The 16,216-nt window shown below is 51.4% G+C and overlaps 1 protein-coding gene across 4 annotated transcripts in view; it reads left to right on the top strand.

Annotated features, from left to right (window-relative positions):
• The first annotated feature begins 574 nt into the window (after nucleotides 1-574).
• The window catches only part of Ptch1 (patched 1), a 65,027-nt gene continuing 49,385 nt past the window's right edge, over nucleotides 575-16,216 (top strand). The window contains exons 1-2 of one of the 4 annotated variants that reach the window (NM_001389256.1): nucleotides 575-891; nucleotides 10,151-10,343. In NM_001389256.1, coding sequence (NP_001376185.1) covers nucleotides 889-891; nucleotides 10,151-10,343 — 196 coding nt within the window. In that variant the 5' untranslated portion in view covers nucleotides 575-888. Of the gene's footprint in view, nucleotides 892-7,697; nucleotides 8,605-9,259; nucleotides 9,507-10,150; nucleotides 10,344-10,863; nucleotides 10,936-16,216 lie in introns of those variants that run through there. The other 3 variants (NM_053566.3, XM_087591633.1, XM_087591632.1) reach the window with 3 other exon arrangements.

A 16,216-nucleotide genomic window follows, 5' to 3' on the forward strand; every position in this document is an offset into this window, starting at 1 on the left:
ATGATAAACCCACGACCCTACTGTGGGCCTGGAGATTATTAACTGGATCACTGACAGCCTCTCAGCGCGTCCTGGCTATGCCAGCAGGGAAGGGTAAGGTGCTGTCTTTTGGTAGCCCTGGGAGCGCCCCCACCCCCCTTTGAGGCTGCGGAAGATGCTAAAACGCACTTCCTCGCTCGCTCAGCACATCCTCCTCCCCAAACCAGGGTTCTGGAACCACTGCCAAAAGGAAGGCAGCCACTCTGAGAGGGGAGCGCCGGCTGGCGACCGAGAGGGCCCCGGGGACCCCCCGCACTGCAGCCGCGGGGGGCGCTCAGGGGGCGGCCAGAGCTCGCTAGGGCTCGCCAGGCCGGGCGCCTCCCAGGACGGCTGGGAGGGCAGCCTGTTTACCCAGGAGGGCTGCGCTGATAGCACGTTCCTCCAGTTTACTTTGCCTTCCTTGGGTTTATTGTAAAGGGGTAAAGTTTTCGGATCCGTCACGTGACCCTGACAGGTCCTGCCTATGGCGCGGCAGACCACCCACGCCGAGGGCCATGGACCTGCTTAATAGAAACAGGCTTGTAATTGTGAGTCCGCGCCGCACTCCGCCGAAAGCCTGCGGCGGCCCCGCGCGCCGGGGTTTTTACACTTTCCGTTCCTTTTGTAAAGACGGAGGAGGAGGAGAAGACGAAGACGAAGACGGGGGGGGGAAAGAGAAGGCGACAGGGCAGACAAAGAGACCCGCGGCGACAGGGCCTTGGGGAGAAGAAGAGAGACAGGGAGAAGAGAGAGCCACGCAGCACCAGCCAAGGGGGGCTCCGGGAAATTAATAAAAGGAATTGATGTGAACCTCACGGCCAGCATCCGCGCCATCCGCAGCTGCGCTCCGGCCAGGGGCTGAGGCCGGCTATGGTAAGTGTGCTGGGTCTCCGGGGATGCCCCTCTCCTAGCCAGGACCCTACACTCAAGCAGGCGAGGAGAGCAGGCGGCGGGATGGATGCGGCTCCGGGGTGCAGTATAGGGGACCATGTCCACACAGTCGCCTGCAGCTCGCACGCCGGAACCCCTACCCCCACGCCGACTCGGCAGGGAGAACGGGCTGCGGCACACTAGGAGAACGGCTCCGGGGGGATTTCCCACGGAGGGGGTCGCCTGGGATTCCATTTGCACGCTTGAAAGGGTCGCCACCCTGGCTTCCGCTCTTTGAGCCGGGTGGTGGCTACTGACTGGCCGGCACAGGCAGCGCGGCTATCGAAGGGCTAGTAGCGAGACTGACAGCGCCGGGGGGGGGGGGCGGCGGCAGGGGGCTGCTCAAGGGTGCGCGCGCGCCGCAGACCCTTTTCTGGGCACAGGGGACGCCAGCTGGAGGGGACCCACAGACCGACAGGTAGAGCGGGCGGTGGCATGCGCAGACACCTGGCTGAACGCAACACCTAGAGTGGAGAGATGCACCTTCTCAAAGGCGCGGACTCCTCCCTGCTGCGGTTGGTGGGGAGAAAAGAGGCCAAGGGCGCTTTGAGTTCACCGCCTGGCTTGGGTAGAGGAGAGGGGTGTGTGCTGACTCCTGCGCCTACGGAATCGGGCACTCTGGTGCCTGCCACCCATTAAAGAGGTGGGCGGGTGGCGCAATGCCCAGAGCGCTGTGTGCGGCCTCAGGGGAGCCTGGAAGTGGGTCTCACTTATCCAGACCCTCATGGAATGAGTTGGTCCCAACACAGGGACCCTCCTGTTCCCAAAGATTGCTTTGGGTAACACGTGGTATGTCTGTCTTCATGTATTGAAGTTCATGTTTAAAATGCCTAGTGTGTTTCTGATGTCAGTGTTTGTCGCATAAGAGTCTTGTCCAGGAATGACATCAGAGACCCATGTTGTCTTGCACCAGGGTGAGACGATTATCTTTCCTTTTTATCCTTCTTCCCTCCCTCAGCACTAGGCAGAAATAATGAAGACCCTTACTGGGTGCCTCTAAATAGTTAATAATTTGACTACTGAGGTCTTGTGGGTGCCTCTAAATAGTTAATAATTGGACCACTGAGGTCTTGTTCTACAATAGTCATTTTTCATCCTTCTGTGTGTGTTCGGATTTTTTTCTTCTTCTTGGCTCCAGTTCTTCAACATGCAATTAGTTGCCTCCACAAAGCAAGACAATGCTTTCTGGTGTCATCCTTTGTTACTGTAACTTATTATTTCTGGGTGGTTCTTCAGAATACATTGTTGCCTCAGGTGCATTGTGTCCCATGTTGTAAAACAAGGGCCTTTCAATGGCGAATGTGTGTGTTCCAGTTGTCACCCAGCGTCCTTCTACCAGGCAATAAAATGCCTTTGAATCCATGATCTTTTAAAATTAAAATGTTGAACTAAGGTGACACCAATAGACCCTACCATCTTAATATAGCAATTCTCAATTTTGAGTATTAGCTTTACTTTTAAACTCATTGCGAAAAGTGTGTCTAATTTCTGGTTATAGATTTCTGTCATAATCTGACAAGCTGTTTGAACAGGAGTTAGCACCATTTGGAACTGTTTTGTGAAGAGACTGTTTAACAGATTGCTTTCGATTGTCTACAGATAAGAAATTTGTAAGATAAATATGGATTAAAATGCCTACCTTCCCTGTCCCGCTCCCCCCCCATACACATACCTTTTATTTTCTACAGCCTCTGTCACAGTGTATAATGCCCCATTGAGACATGTAGGCGTGATGTGTAAACCGGATTAGGAGTATGAAAGAAAGACACACAATAAGCTGGAATTGTTTTACTTCCCTTTCATTTCTCATGCCTATATCTCTAATAAATTTGCTCCAGCAGTGGGTCAAAGGGATCATGTTGCTCAGCTTCTTTTTCACCCAGGATCCAAAGACAGGGAACATTGAAATGCACTGTGTGCTTTTTTTTTTTTTTTTTTTTTTTTTTTGCCAGAGTCAGCGCAGGGTGCAGATATATTAGATACAGACAGAGAGGTATGGAGGGGAGAGGAGAAATGCCTGGGATCTGAGTGTTTCAAGAACACATCTCTATCCACTAGAGTGGAACAATAGCAAAGGAGATATTTAGAGAGGAGGGGCGGGCACTCGGTATAGGGGTCCATACTGATCTTTTTGACAAGTTAGTTCATTGAAAGCTCTGCAGTTGATGACATGCTTAGCAAAAGAATATCAGTAGCTTTTTGGTACTGCATAAAGCTAATTCTTCAAGTATTTAAACATGCAGTGATTGACTGAGGCATTTCTGGGACCTTCTGCGGGCACCTCCTCTTGGCTACCCTCCCCATCCCCCAGCTCACTGTAGGCTCCTGGGTCTGTGCTGTGGACCTCTCTCATTTACTCCTTTGTGGAGTTGGGAGCAGCTTCCCATTAAAGGAGATCAGAGGTAATTAGCAGCATTATTTTGACAACTTGGCTAGGGCAGTTCCCCTTCCTTCAGCGGGGGGGGGGGGGGGGGTTGGTTGGGGGGTTAGTAAGGACAGGAAACAGGAGGTGGAGAGATGTGAGGGGAGTCAAGCCCAATGGTTTTACACTCTTGTGTTTCTGGATCTTTCTTTACCTCCTCCCTGAAACCTTTTTTAGGCTCATTTTCTGCCATCTCCTTGCACAATATGTATAAATAGACAGGCTGCACAGGGCTGTATAAATACACAGACATTGGTTTCTACAAAGAAAATGGGGGTGAAATGGTGGCAGATTGGCTTAAGATTTAACTCTTATCTAAGCTGCCTTAGAACTGCCAAGGCCCTATCCCATCACTCACATCCTGTATCCTGGGCTACCAATCCATACATAGAACACTACCCCCTCCCCACTTTCTCCTACCGTTGTGACATCCATCCACCAATCACCACACCCACTTTCTCTCTGCACCCCAATCCTTGCAATAAGGATACCGTAGGATTTAGTATCATACTTGCAATTCTTTGAATTTCTGGAAGACTCTTGAACTTGATGGGGAAAATTATGACTAAGCCTAGGGTCAAACTGGAACATATTTACCGCTATGTTCGCTCATATGCTGCAGAAATGAGCTACATGATAGTGGGTCTCTTAAAGATTGTCAAAGTTCTGAGAAGCCAGTGAAAAGTTAAACCTCAATATGGCTGGCACTCAAAGTTTCAAACCACTGGAACATCCCAGCTCGAAAGACAGATGTTTTATCTCAAGTGTCGTCCTAGCACTTGGACAATCTGATGTCATTTTTGGGATGTGTGTGGTAGGGCTATGGATATCTGAAGCACTGAAACAGAGGGGAGGAGACAGAGAATCCAGAGCATTGAAGGAATCTGTCCTGGACCGTGATTGGAGGGGGTAAAAATGACAGTTTATGTTTTCAGTTGAACTTGAGTTGGAAGCGGGGATGGTCACTCAGCGCTGGCTTCACAGAGACTGGCAACCCCTGCTGGTCAAGGCCCTAAGCTCTCGGTTACTTGGGGAGCCACCAGGCAGAAAGACCCTTGAAGGGGACCGTACTGCCAGACACCTTAGCAGGCCCGATTCCTCCACTCTGCCTCTCAGGTCTGTGGAATCCTTGCAGTTAGCTGGAAGTTAACAAACCCGGTGTGGCTCAGCAGTCCCCTGCACAGGGCATGCATATTAAAGCCCACAAAGCTTACAAATGTAAATAAGGGTAGATTGATTAGGAACAACATTATCGCTGAGAATGTCACACTGACATGCATCAGCAATGAGGCAAATTGGGGGCAGCCTCAGCCCTGACCACCCAAGTCGAGCAGTCTTTTTAGACTGGCTCCTCTTCCCTTTCTTAAAACGTTACAGAAACAAGGCCAATTAGATCCCCAAAGTAATTCATCTCTATGAAGAAAGCAGACCACAGGGGAAGCGGCGGGTGGGGGCTGGGGAGATTAAGATAGCGCTTGTTAGAGAGAGCCTGGGGATTGCGTCCTGAAACCTACGGGTAGAGTTTACAGGTCAGGACCATTGTCTAGGATGCTGAAAAGTTAACCTATCAAACTGCGGGCGTGGGGTCGCAGAGCGCTGCAAACCTCGGGGTTCCATGTTCAAAACGTTTAAGAATTAAGTCAAACGGAGGGAAAAGCGCCCGAGTGGAAGAGGCTTTGCATAGCTAAGCTATAGTTTCATCCTAGAATCCAAACAGCTATACTGCAACCAAAGAAGTAAAAACCTGGAAGGGGGAACCAGTAAATGGTTAAGAGTAAAATACAGTAAGGAATTTGAAAAGACAACTTTTATACATCTAGGTGGTTACTTTGCCATACATTCAGCCAGCTTCAAATTAAAAAAAAAAAAAAGGCTGACCTTTGAACTCCAGGTCTCACCCTCAAGTTTCGAAAAAACAACCCAATTTCCAAGATCACGAAATGTGAAAGCTTAAATAGTAGTAGTCTGCCCCTTTCTGCTTTCTGCTGATAACCAAACTACTTGTCAGAGAGTCTTAACAGCTCAGCACTTTACTCGCTGTTAAGGTCTTTCCCCTCACCCCGCACGCCTTTGCAGAATTTCTCAGTTCTTCTGAAATTCAGTCATTGGAAAATCACGTGCTTCCAGGTGTTAGGACTTTTCTAATTTCCGTACTGGCCAGGCACCCAGGTCCTCTCCCTTATCCTGTGAGCATCCCCAAATGCATCTACTTGGTCTCTATTCCCTCAGATTCATCACCCCACCTCAGAAACCGAACGGATTCCGCAGGTTTGAGATTCAGGATGGCAAGGCGTCCTAGGGAAGCCCGGAAGGAGACAAGGCTAGAGGGGAGGCTGACTGGGCAGCGATGAAGGACTGCAACATGATGGGGGTGGGGGAGACCTCAACTCCCACCCCCACCCCCACCCCGGGCCCTAGGAGCCGGGTGCTCCGCTGGTGGCCGCGCGCCCCTGCGCGGCCCCTGTCTAACCGCAGTCGGCGCCGCTGAATGGAAGGGCCGGAACGCAGCCATTGGCCAGCAGCGGAGAAGCCGCGCGTTCATTGGGCAACGCGAGGGGGCCGGGCCGCCTTCAGGAATGTACTACGGCGTGCCCAGCACGTCTGTCCGCGGCGGTAGGGCGCGCACACAGCCCCGGGCCCGGGAAGGTTGTGCGTACTGTAATGAGGGCTGGAGCGTGCAGGTCAGCGCGCGGACCCTGTTACCTGTGCGCCCTCATCAAGAGCAGGCCGAAGACTGGAGCGCGCGGACGCACACTCACGCGGGTGCGCGGATGGGCCTCTTGCTCCGGGTCACGTGGTGGAGTAGGCTCCGCCTTCTCCCCGCTCCTCCCCCTTTCCCTCCATCTGGGTTCTTTCTTTCCTTTTCTTTCTTTTTTTTTTTTCAATGAACACACACCGTGTGCATCTTAAAGCCACACTGCCCCATTTCACGGGTTCATTTGGCTCCTCACTACTCCGGTTCCCTCTGCATTTCAAGTTGGAAAAAAAAATAGGACGTAACAGAATCTGGTGTTCCTGGGTCTGGTGTCTACTGCGGGAAGGAGGAACTTCAAACTTACAGGAGAATGGAATGTGCTTTCTTAAGAGTTGTTATTATTTTTCTTAAAGAGCGTAGTTGAGTAGACAATTTAAAGTGTTGCTGGCTCCAAGATTCACTCCCCTCCCCCACGTCGCATTTTTGTTGTTGTTTTGTTCAACAGTAAAGTGAATCCCCTGGATGTCTTGGTGACACTGGACGCAATATCAGGACAAATATTAGCGATCTATGAACAATATGTTTAAAATGAATTCCACATCAAAGCCTTTATTCTCTCCTACGTCACGCTATTAAATGTTACAGGATGCGTATCGAGCTTTATTTTTTAAAAAGCTTAAAACTTTCTTTTAAGAATGTGATTAATTAATGGGGGTCCAGATGAACCCTAAATAATCAAGAAATCTCTCATTTACATTTCTCTGGCCTGCTGAAAAGATTTGCTTCTTTTTATATGTTCAACATTCGAATAAAAAATCAGACTGTGTCTGGCTTCTCCTTATAGACGTGTTCAAATTGGACTGTGCTGTTGTGTATTTGGGGGGGGGTGCTAGGGGAGTGTGAGGGGTTTTAAAAAGGGGTGGCTTTTCCCAACATCTTTGCTCGCCTCTTTAACTTTCCATTTTGTTTATCTTAATACAAGGCGTTGTTCCCTGCAAGAGTCTAAGTCTTGCCTTTGGTTATAAAAGAAAAGAGGAGAAAAAAAAATTGGCACACATTGGCGCACTATCCACCACCCTGTCATTATTGGTGCAGGCCTGGGAATTCAAGCCGGACCTCCCAGTATTCGCTGCAGCTTGAGGCCAAAGTGCCTCTAAAAGGGTTTTCTTTGAGGAATCTCAGAAATTGTTTAAGCGCTTAAAAAAATATTACATATCCCCCCTGTCTATTACGAGGCAAATGCTCCTGTGTGAGCGTGTGCGTGTGTATGTGTGTGTGTGTGCGCGCGCTCGCTCGCAAAAAGCGTCTCAAAAAAAGAAGACACTGTTGAAAAGAAAAGAAATAAGAAAGAAAGGAGGGGGAAGCATTCCTTAATGGAAGTATTGCATGCGAGAAGGTTGGCGCTGGGCGAGCGCCCCCCCACCCCCAAGCCTGGGATGCACACACGGGGGTTGCCTACCTGGGTGGTCTCTCTACTTTGGTGAGCTGTTGCTAAGCAGCTAATAATAGTCATGTTTGCTGAGTAATTTCTGCCCTCCAAGAGCCAATCGCGTCGCAGAAACCCAAGCCATCTGACAGCCCCGGGGGCGGGAGTTCCAGCCTTTTTCTCTTTCGCTCGCTCTCTCCCCCTCCACCCCCTCCCCTCCTCCTCCTCTTTCTCCAAATGGAGAGAGTTCTTTTTTTTCTTCTTCCATCTCATCTATTGAGTCAAGGAGCTGCTGCGGCCGCTGCCCGCTGCACACACACAGAGCGGAGTCCTCAGGTCCCGGTAGCGAGAGAGGCGCGCGGCGCGGGGGCAGAATGGTCCAGCGGGTCGGTGAGGAGAACAAGAAAGCAGAGTCCGGGACCGAGCAGCCACCGCGAACCCAGCAGCCCGAGAGCGAGCAGCCGCTTCAGAAGCCGCCACCGCCAACTCCAGCCGCAGCCGCACCAGCAGCAGCAGCGGCGGCAGCCCCGGCCCGGCATCGCTGAGACCCGCCGGGCACCGTCGCGTCGCCCGCAGCGGGCGCCGAGGGAGCCGGCGCAAGCGGCGGGGGTCTGCGCGCGCCTTCTGCCGTGAAGGGGTCGCGGCGCGGGGCGGGGACGTCTGGGGGGGACTTGGGGACCGCGAGGCGCGCCCTGGAAGTGCCGGCTCTCGCCTTCCCGCGAGCTGGATGTGGGCAGCGGCGGCCGCAAAGACCTCGGGACTCACGCGCAATGTGGCAATGGAAGGCTCAGGGTCTGAGTCCCCGGCAGCGGCCACGGCCGCAGCACCCGCAGCGCCCGCCGTGTGAGCGGCAGCAGCGGGTCTGTCACCCGGAGCCGGAGTCCCCGGCCGCCAGCAGCGTCCTCGCGAGCCGAGCGCCCAGGCGCGCCCGGAGCCCGCGGCGGCGGCGGCAACATGGCCTCGGCTGGTAACGCCGCCGGGGCCCTGGGCAGGCAGGCCGGCGGCGGGAGGCGCAGACGGACCGGGGGACCGCACCGCGCCGCGCCGGACCGGGACTATCTGCACCGGCCCAGCTACTGCGACGCCGCCTTCGCTCTGGAGCAGATTTCCAAGGTGCACTTCTGTCCCCTCCTCCCTCTTCACTTTCCCCTCTTCTTCCTCCTTGGAATCCCTTCCACACAGACACACACACACTCTCCTGAGAAAGCAGCAAAGTGAAGGTTGAAAATTTCAAACTCTCCCTCCGGACTCCGGAGGAAAGGGCTGTCTGAGGTCCGCAGGGGGTGGAGGGGTGCGTGTGTGTGAGTGTGTATGTGTGTGTGGTGTGTGCGCGCGCACACGCCCTCCCTGGTGTGCCTTTTCCGGAGCTTTGGAAACCGTCCGGAGTGGACCACCTCCAGGGCGGCCGCAGTGCGGCACTGCCCCGGGCCCCAGCGCCCTTCTCCCGCGCCCCTGCCCACGGTTGCAACCTAAAGTTCGGCGTTGCCACATTTCTTAACCTCTTTGAGGGGGAGGCGGAGTGGAGAGAGGCGGAGAGAGACAGAGGGGAGGGAGCCAAAGTAAAGGTGGTTTCCTTTTTTGGCAGCCGGTTCTGCTTTCGTTGAGCTTGAAATCTTTGCTCCCTTAAAAATTATTCTCGGGAGAGGACGTCCCTTCTCTTCTAGGTCTTGGGCCGCCTCTTCTCCCAGCCTGCCGGGGAGAGGGGCAGTTGTAAACAAGTTGCCACCTTAAATCTTCGGTACGGGTGTGCTGAACCGCCGGGTTCATTGTGTTTACGAGGCTGGCTGAAATGTGTGGAATCCGGGGAAGGCAAGCACCTAGCCTGGGGCCCGCAGGGGCCCTGGCCAGCACCGGGGCTCCGCCGCCCCGAGAACAGCCTGCGCCCAGCCAGAACCCCGGTCGGCGCCGGCCTGGGCCTCTTCCCTGTGCACTCGGCATTTTTAAAGAGTTCACCAGGAGGGAGTGGGAGAGGAGGGAAAGATCCTTGTGGCCGCCCACTTCCGAGCACAAATAGTGTAAGTTGCAGATGGCTGCCGCACTTCCTAACTGAGCTCCCGCGGTGTCTCCCAAGGCTGTGGAAAAGTGTGTAGAGCGAGCTCTGGCTGCGGGGCTTACCACGTGGACCTCGCTTACAGCCACACCAGGCCGGGACCAGATGGGCCACGGTCGCTGTATATTGTCCCTAAGTGCGCTTGCGCCCTTTACCCGGCCTCCGGGGCACCGGAGGAAGCCACAGGCTGGAGCAGGGGAAGGGGGGACGTGTTCTGGGGGTTCTTTGGTGTTGGGCTTCTCCGCTAGGATCACTCAGGCCCTCCCTCTCCCAAGTCCCCGGTACTAAACCCTGGCTGCTGTTGACGGCTTCTCTGTTAGCCTTTCTCCCCAGCGTCCTAAGTCTCATTCAGGGTTAGTGCTCAGGCCATGCGTGGGGGCGCCCCCTGGTCCCTAGAGTGCAGTTCCCACGCTGCAGTCTCACAGATTTACAACCAAGGCCCCCACGCCTCCAGGGATCCCTCTGGACTGTCCTGGTTCCAGTCCCGTGGGCGAGTCACTGCACCACGGGCGCCCACGCCCCCCACTACTATCCAGAGGGGATCCCCTAGCGGGTGTGCGGAGACAGCGATTCCCCGGCGTTCACTCCTCCCTTCTGCTTCGTCCCCAGGGGAAGGCTACTGGCCGGAAAGCGCCGCTGTGGCTGAGAGCGAAGTTTCAAAGACTCTTATTTAAACTGGGTTGTTACATTCAAAAGAACTGCGGCAAGTTTTTGGTTGTGGGTCTCCTCATATTTGGGGCCTTCGCTGTGGGATTAAAGGCAGCTAATCTCGAGACCAACGTGGAGGAGCTGTGGGTGGAAGGTAAGCGACCCGGCGCCGCTAGTGCGTCCTTCGTCTTCCTTCCCTTTACTGCGTTTGATGAAGATATTTGCCAGCATCCACCTAGAGCCTCCCTGTAGCCAACGAAGTCCTTGCCCGCACCAGGGGCGACTGTTTATTGTTTGCATGGCTGGCCAGCAGCCAGGCCCGCCCGACAAAGGCCGCGCTGTAATCTACTCGGGGCGCTTTGCTTTGCTAGGTGTGGTGGGAGAGAGTGGCGGGGGCGCAGGGGCCCTGCGCGGGATGGACCACTCCGCAGGGCCGTGGGGGTGGTCCCCTAGACCCGCCACAGCCGCCTGCCTGGCTTTGGCCCGGGAGCCGCGGCCCGGGAAAGGCCTCTCTGATCCGGGCGCCTGGGCTCAGCTTCTTCCCCCCCACCCCCCACCCACCCACTGCGTCTGCGGAGAAAGGAGAGGGGGGTGGAGGGCAAGGCCACCCCTCTGGCTGCAGGGAGTGTGCGCGCCCCCGGGGCGCGCAGGGGGCGGGCGCCGCGCGGGCCTGCAGAGGCGGCCGCGTGTGTGGTCCTGTTTTTGGACCGCTTTCAACTCTGGGGGAAAAAAACATTTGTCTCAAGGTACAAAAGGCGGGGGGGGGGGTAGTTGAGAAAAATAGTAAAGCACAAACTGGAACGCATGTTTGCAAAGTAGATTAATGTTTTCTCGCGAGTGGGGGGCTTTTTAAATGGAATTATTCTTGGGGGAGGTTGCGTTTGTCAGGCTTGCAAGAAAGAGAGGTGTGTGTGTGTGTGTGTGTGTGTGTGTGTGTGTGTGTGTGTGTGTGTTTTAAAAGAGCGCAAGTTTGATGGGAGGGGCCATGGAAGCTTCCCTTGTGTGGGGTGTGTGTGTGTGTGTGTGTGTTTTATCCAAGTGTCTCGATTTGGGGGGAGGGGTTGGGGACCAGCTTTATAAAAGGACTTGTAAATTGAAAATAGGTTTTTCATCCCCCCCCCCCCCCACACACACACACACATCCACCACCATTGAAGCTTTTACTCTCTTTGTGATTTTAGGCTTTCCTTTTTCCTTGGTTCTTTGTTAGTTTCTCAGTTATCTCTTTGAAAAGTACCAGTCCCTTGTTTGAAAACATTGTAGCTTCTGGCAAACACTGTTTGGGCATCAGAGTAGTTGGGCAGATGTTTCAACCCCAGGTATCTGGTGCATGCCTACTACAAGCCACCCAGGACAGAATTTTGAAACCAGAGTTAATGAGTAATTCCTTAAGTGACCAGTTTCAGAATGTGCTTGGAAACTAACCTTCCAGAATATTCTGTTACCTTAACTTTCAGTGTTTTGCAAACTAGTGGTGGAGTATTTAGTTGGAAAGTGACAAAATAATAATGCTAATTGTTAAGACTAGAGCACATTCCTGCCTTAAGTAGTTTGGTTAATGAATACAAGTGCCTTTTGGATTGATTCCATTAGGTAATTTACCCTACTTTGCTTCCTTGTCATTGGTAGTTCAGAGAATAGTTTTATTGAGCACTCACTATGTCCCTAGCAACAAAATTTCTTAGTATCTATACTGTTTCTGAGCCTGTGCTAGGCACTGTGATGGAGACACTGCACAGTGCCCTTGTGCTTCAGACTACAGGAATTCAATGCATTCTCACTGAGTATAGGTTCACACTTGAACTGGTTCATGAAAGTTATATTAGGAGAAAAATGCCGTAGTAGAAGTCTTGAGGCAGGCCAGGGGTACTGGAGAGACAGGAAGCAGGAGAGGCTACCCCCTGCAAGGCCTCGGAAAGGGAGGTTAACCACCAGATCCTAAGGTCCTAGGCACAGAAACTGACCAGCAAGGCTGTAGAGTAGAAATTGAGCGAGTGGCTCCGTGGCTGGCGTTTTCCACAATGACCTTGTAACTGTTTGGTTTTCAGTAATTGGAAAAGCTGTTTCCAAAGATTTTAACAAGCTCACAGAGGTAGTAGAGTTTTCTTAACATTGTTTCAAGAATGACAATAGAGGAAGAGCAACTCCACCTGGCTAAGTGGAAGATGTTCAGTAAGGAGGACACACCTGAGGCATGCCCTGGCCTAGCTTTTGGCATCTTGATGATTTTTCTGTTTTTCTGCTAGTACAGCTATGGAACCTAGGGCACAATTATGCAAGGCAAATCCCCTTCCTCTGAGCCACATCCCAACTCTATCTAGGCTCAGGTTTTCTTTCTGCATTGCCATTTTAGTATGGCTCATTGGTTCTCAGGCCTGACAGTTTATATCTGTTTTTTGAGCCACCACCATATCCCATGTAGTATGTGTTTTCACCTTACAAGTCAATAAAATACCCATGAGTTTATTTTTCTTTCATATCATGGACACATACATACATATATATATGTATATATATATAATGTTTCACATAACAGTTGTCTCTTTCTTCAAAGAAGAATCAGATGATAACTAGGAGTATGGTCTGCAGGTCCCTTCATGTTCCTTTTGCTTTCCATATACTGCCTTGGCCTCATTCATTCATTCATTCTTGCCCTTGCAAGAAGCAAATATTACAAATGTAGGTAAACTTGACAAGGAGAGCATTTGATATGGTATATCAAATTTAGTGTTCATGTCAGCAGTCAGAACACTGTGATTCTTTGCTTTTAGCAATAAATGTCTGATGGTTGTGGTGGTCAGTGAATTAAAATGATCAGGAGGCCCAAGCTTAGGTTCCTGGTTCCTTTTTGCTTCAGTCTCAGATAAATTCTTTTATCACCGTCAGCGAAGTCATCTGCTACAGGGTGCTCTCTTCAGGTTCAGGGTGTGATTGCTGGAGCGGGGGGTGGGGTGGGGATGGGGGGCTGCTGTACACACAAACGAGGCAAGAAGAGTCTTACATGCCCCTAGTTAAGCAACAGAAGAGATGAGAGACTTAGGATTTAAGGGACAGGGGAAGCTGGGAAACTGAGGGACAGTTTGGAAAGTTTAGACCTGTGATGAGTTTCCTCTGTGCTTGTGTATATGTGTCTGCACACAAGCTTACTGGGTGTATTTATCTGCCAAAATGTTTTTAATATAGCCAGCAAATTAAGGAGCCTCGTTGACATTCATATCCTGGCCTCGCCTTTTCATAAGTTGACACCCTGAAGAAATGTAGCTTACGAATCTGTTCACCACAGGAAGAAGCCATTTTCCTTGTTCCCCTTGTCACAAATAACACCATCCATGCATGCATGGGTGATAGCTTTTTTTGTTCTGTTAAGATGTTGGTATAATGATTGCCTTCCAAGAAACTGACCGTTATATGTGAGGTACCACCCAGAGTTCTTAGGATGTCAATGGAAGCTTACTTGAGAAAGGACAGAAAAGGTTGGTAAAAGACCCCTGGTGTAGCTGGGCACCTAAAACACACACACACACACACACACACACACACACACACACACACACACAACCAAACACGGTGATTCAGAAACATAAACACATGAGTGGTTATTTTGAAGTAGAAGTGTTGGGTCAGTGTGGGTTCTCTGTGCCTACCCTGCACCAGGCACTGCCCAAAACTCCTGAGAAACATTGGTGGCAGTCTGTAGACCAATCAGTAAGTAAAATAGTTCATTGCCAGAATGTTGGTTAAATTGGGGCAGGCTTCCATGGTGGCCCCAGGCTTGGGAAGGTGGAGGTGAGGGACATTCTAGGCAGAAGGAAGAGAATGGGTGAAGGCTCAAAAAAAAAAATTATGGGTGGCCTTCCGTGTTCACCTTCCAGTGATAGGGTGAATGAAGTAAGGGGTGAGTGTCTGGTAACTTGGATGGGCTACAGGGGCGTGTGCCATGGACAGCGGCTGGGGCCTGCAGGCTCTTGGAAGATGCTGTCCTGGGTCTGTGGTTCTGGTACCCTTCCTGATACCAGAAGTACTTGCATTTGCTTCTCTGGGACCTTCCCCATTTGTCAGTGGCATTTCTTCCTTTTGGCAGACCTGTCCTACCCTCCTTAATAAATTTTTCATTGCTAATTCCCTTCCCCCAATCCCTCCAGGCTCTCTGTCACAAGTTTGTTGTCAAGGTACTCCTGTGACAGGATCTTCATTTATCTCCCCGAGATAAAAGCTTAGGCGGCCCCTGGCCTCCTTCTCTGAAAAGGGCAACAACCTTGAAATGACTCCATATTGCCTTAGTGTTTGGTTGTTAAAAGCTTTAAGGCAGTATTAGGGAGGAGGATGAGAGTTATTAAAGAGAAATGGAAGGATCTACTTTTTTAAAAAAAATACTCATTTGATGGGCAGTCACACGCTCAAGTCTGTACTGTGTGCTTTCTGTGTACTTGGCACAGTTAGAGCTGTCAACCTTCATTTGCTGAGCCATGGCACTCTTGCCATTTGGATCTGGATAATCCTCCACTGTCAGAGGCTATGCACCCTCTAGGGGTGCCCTGCAGAGCCCTTGGACTCTTCTCACAAGGTGCCAGCAGCAAGGATAACATCCCCATTCATTGCTAGATGCCCCAGTTGAGAACCACTGAGTTGAATGATGAATGATTGGGTAGAAGACCTGGGCTTTGCGGGTCTAATTGGGTCTTCAAAGGCACGGCTGTGTGTGCGTGTGTCTGCACAGTTTGATGAACAAGAGGTGGTCATTCCAAGAGCAAATGCACACACAGTCGAGGAGCAAGCAAGTTGTTGGTATTCCCTTTGTTCTTAGAGAAAAATAAATGACAAGTAAAAAGCATCAATTAAAAAAAAAAAAAGGGCAGGTGGCTCAAGTATCCCACACACAGGGCAGTTGGTGGGCTCTGAACCTATCCCTAGGCCGCCCACCATTCTTGACCTGTCACAAGCCAGTTTGGACCATGGACTGTTTCAGATGCATCCAGCGCTGCTTGGAGCTTCCAGGAGATGACAGCTTCCAGATGTATGAGCTGCCTGGTTCGTGTGTTTAGGTTATGCACCACAGCTGATGCTAAGATTAATGCTGGCTGGAGAGCTCGGGAGATTGGTCTGCTTTCCACGATACCATGTTTATATTTCATTTGGATTTCTCCTTCAATGCTGACCTGCCAATGACCCCCGGGTCCCCATGCTCTGGGGGTAAGGTACTCGCCCTTGCTTAACTTCTAGCTGGAGGGTAAAGAGAGGGGGTTCCAAGTTCTGTAGGGAGGCTAGGGCATGCGGAGAGGGGCTTCTTGTGGCTGCCTCCCACACAGTGAGTTCCCAAGAGTGAGCTCCTGAAGATTGTGCTGTGCTCAGGAGGTGATGCGCCAGGGTTTTTTAATACAGTAATATTTTACAGTTATTTTGAAGGAAACCAGATTTCATGGAAGCCATTTTGCATGAAAGTCTTTTACTTCTTAGCAACACTGTTTTGACAATGGGGAGAGGGGACGGGAAGTGAGGAGATTATCTGTAAAAATCACTATATCCCTAGTATTCTCATATTGAACTGTTATTTCCAGTGACTGCTACAGCCTCCTGACAGGTTGCTTTCTTTCCTCTTCCCTCTTATCTCTTGTCACCCACCCTCAGCCCCCTTGCTTCTACCCACTCACTCCTAAACTGCTCAAGTCCATTTCCTCCCAAGTGGATCAAATCTGAAAAGGTCTTCTGTTTGGTCAGTTAGGAAGGAATTAGTAGATGGGTTGTTTTGCACAGTGGGGTGGCGTTGGCCGCAAAGGCATCGTGTACTCTGGCTATGTTGGTCTCCATGGAGCATTTTGTTGGGTTCTGATCAGCAGAGAAGCATTGCTTTTCCTTTTGAGGATTCCTGACAGTTTTGCAGACTTCTAAGTAACCTTTTATAAGGTAACTTCAGGACCTATGAACATGTTCTTCCTGAGTGTATAAAATGGCCAGAGTATATGAGTGAATATATTAACCCTTGTCCTTCTTGTGGCATAGGATGTTAGGGAGAACTGGGACCTGTAGCAT

The sequence above is a fragment of the Rattus norvegicus genome, chromosome 17 (genome assembly GCF_021556685.1).
Source record: "Rattus norvegicus strain SHRSP/BbbUtx chromosome 17, alternate assembly SHRSP_T2T, whole genome shotgun sequence".
NCBI classification, from domain to species: domain Eukaryota; kingdom Metazoa; phylum Chordata; class Mammalia; order Rodentia; family Muridae; genus Rattus; species Rattus norvegicus.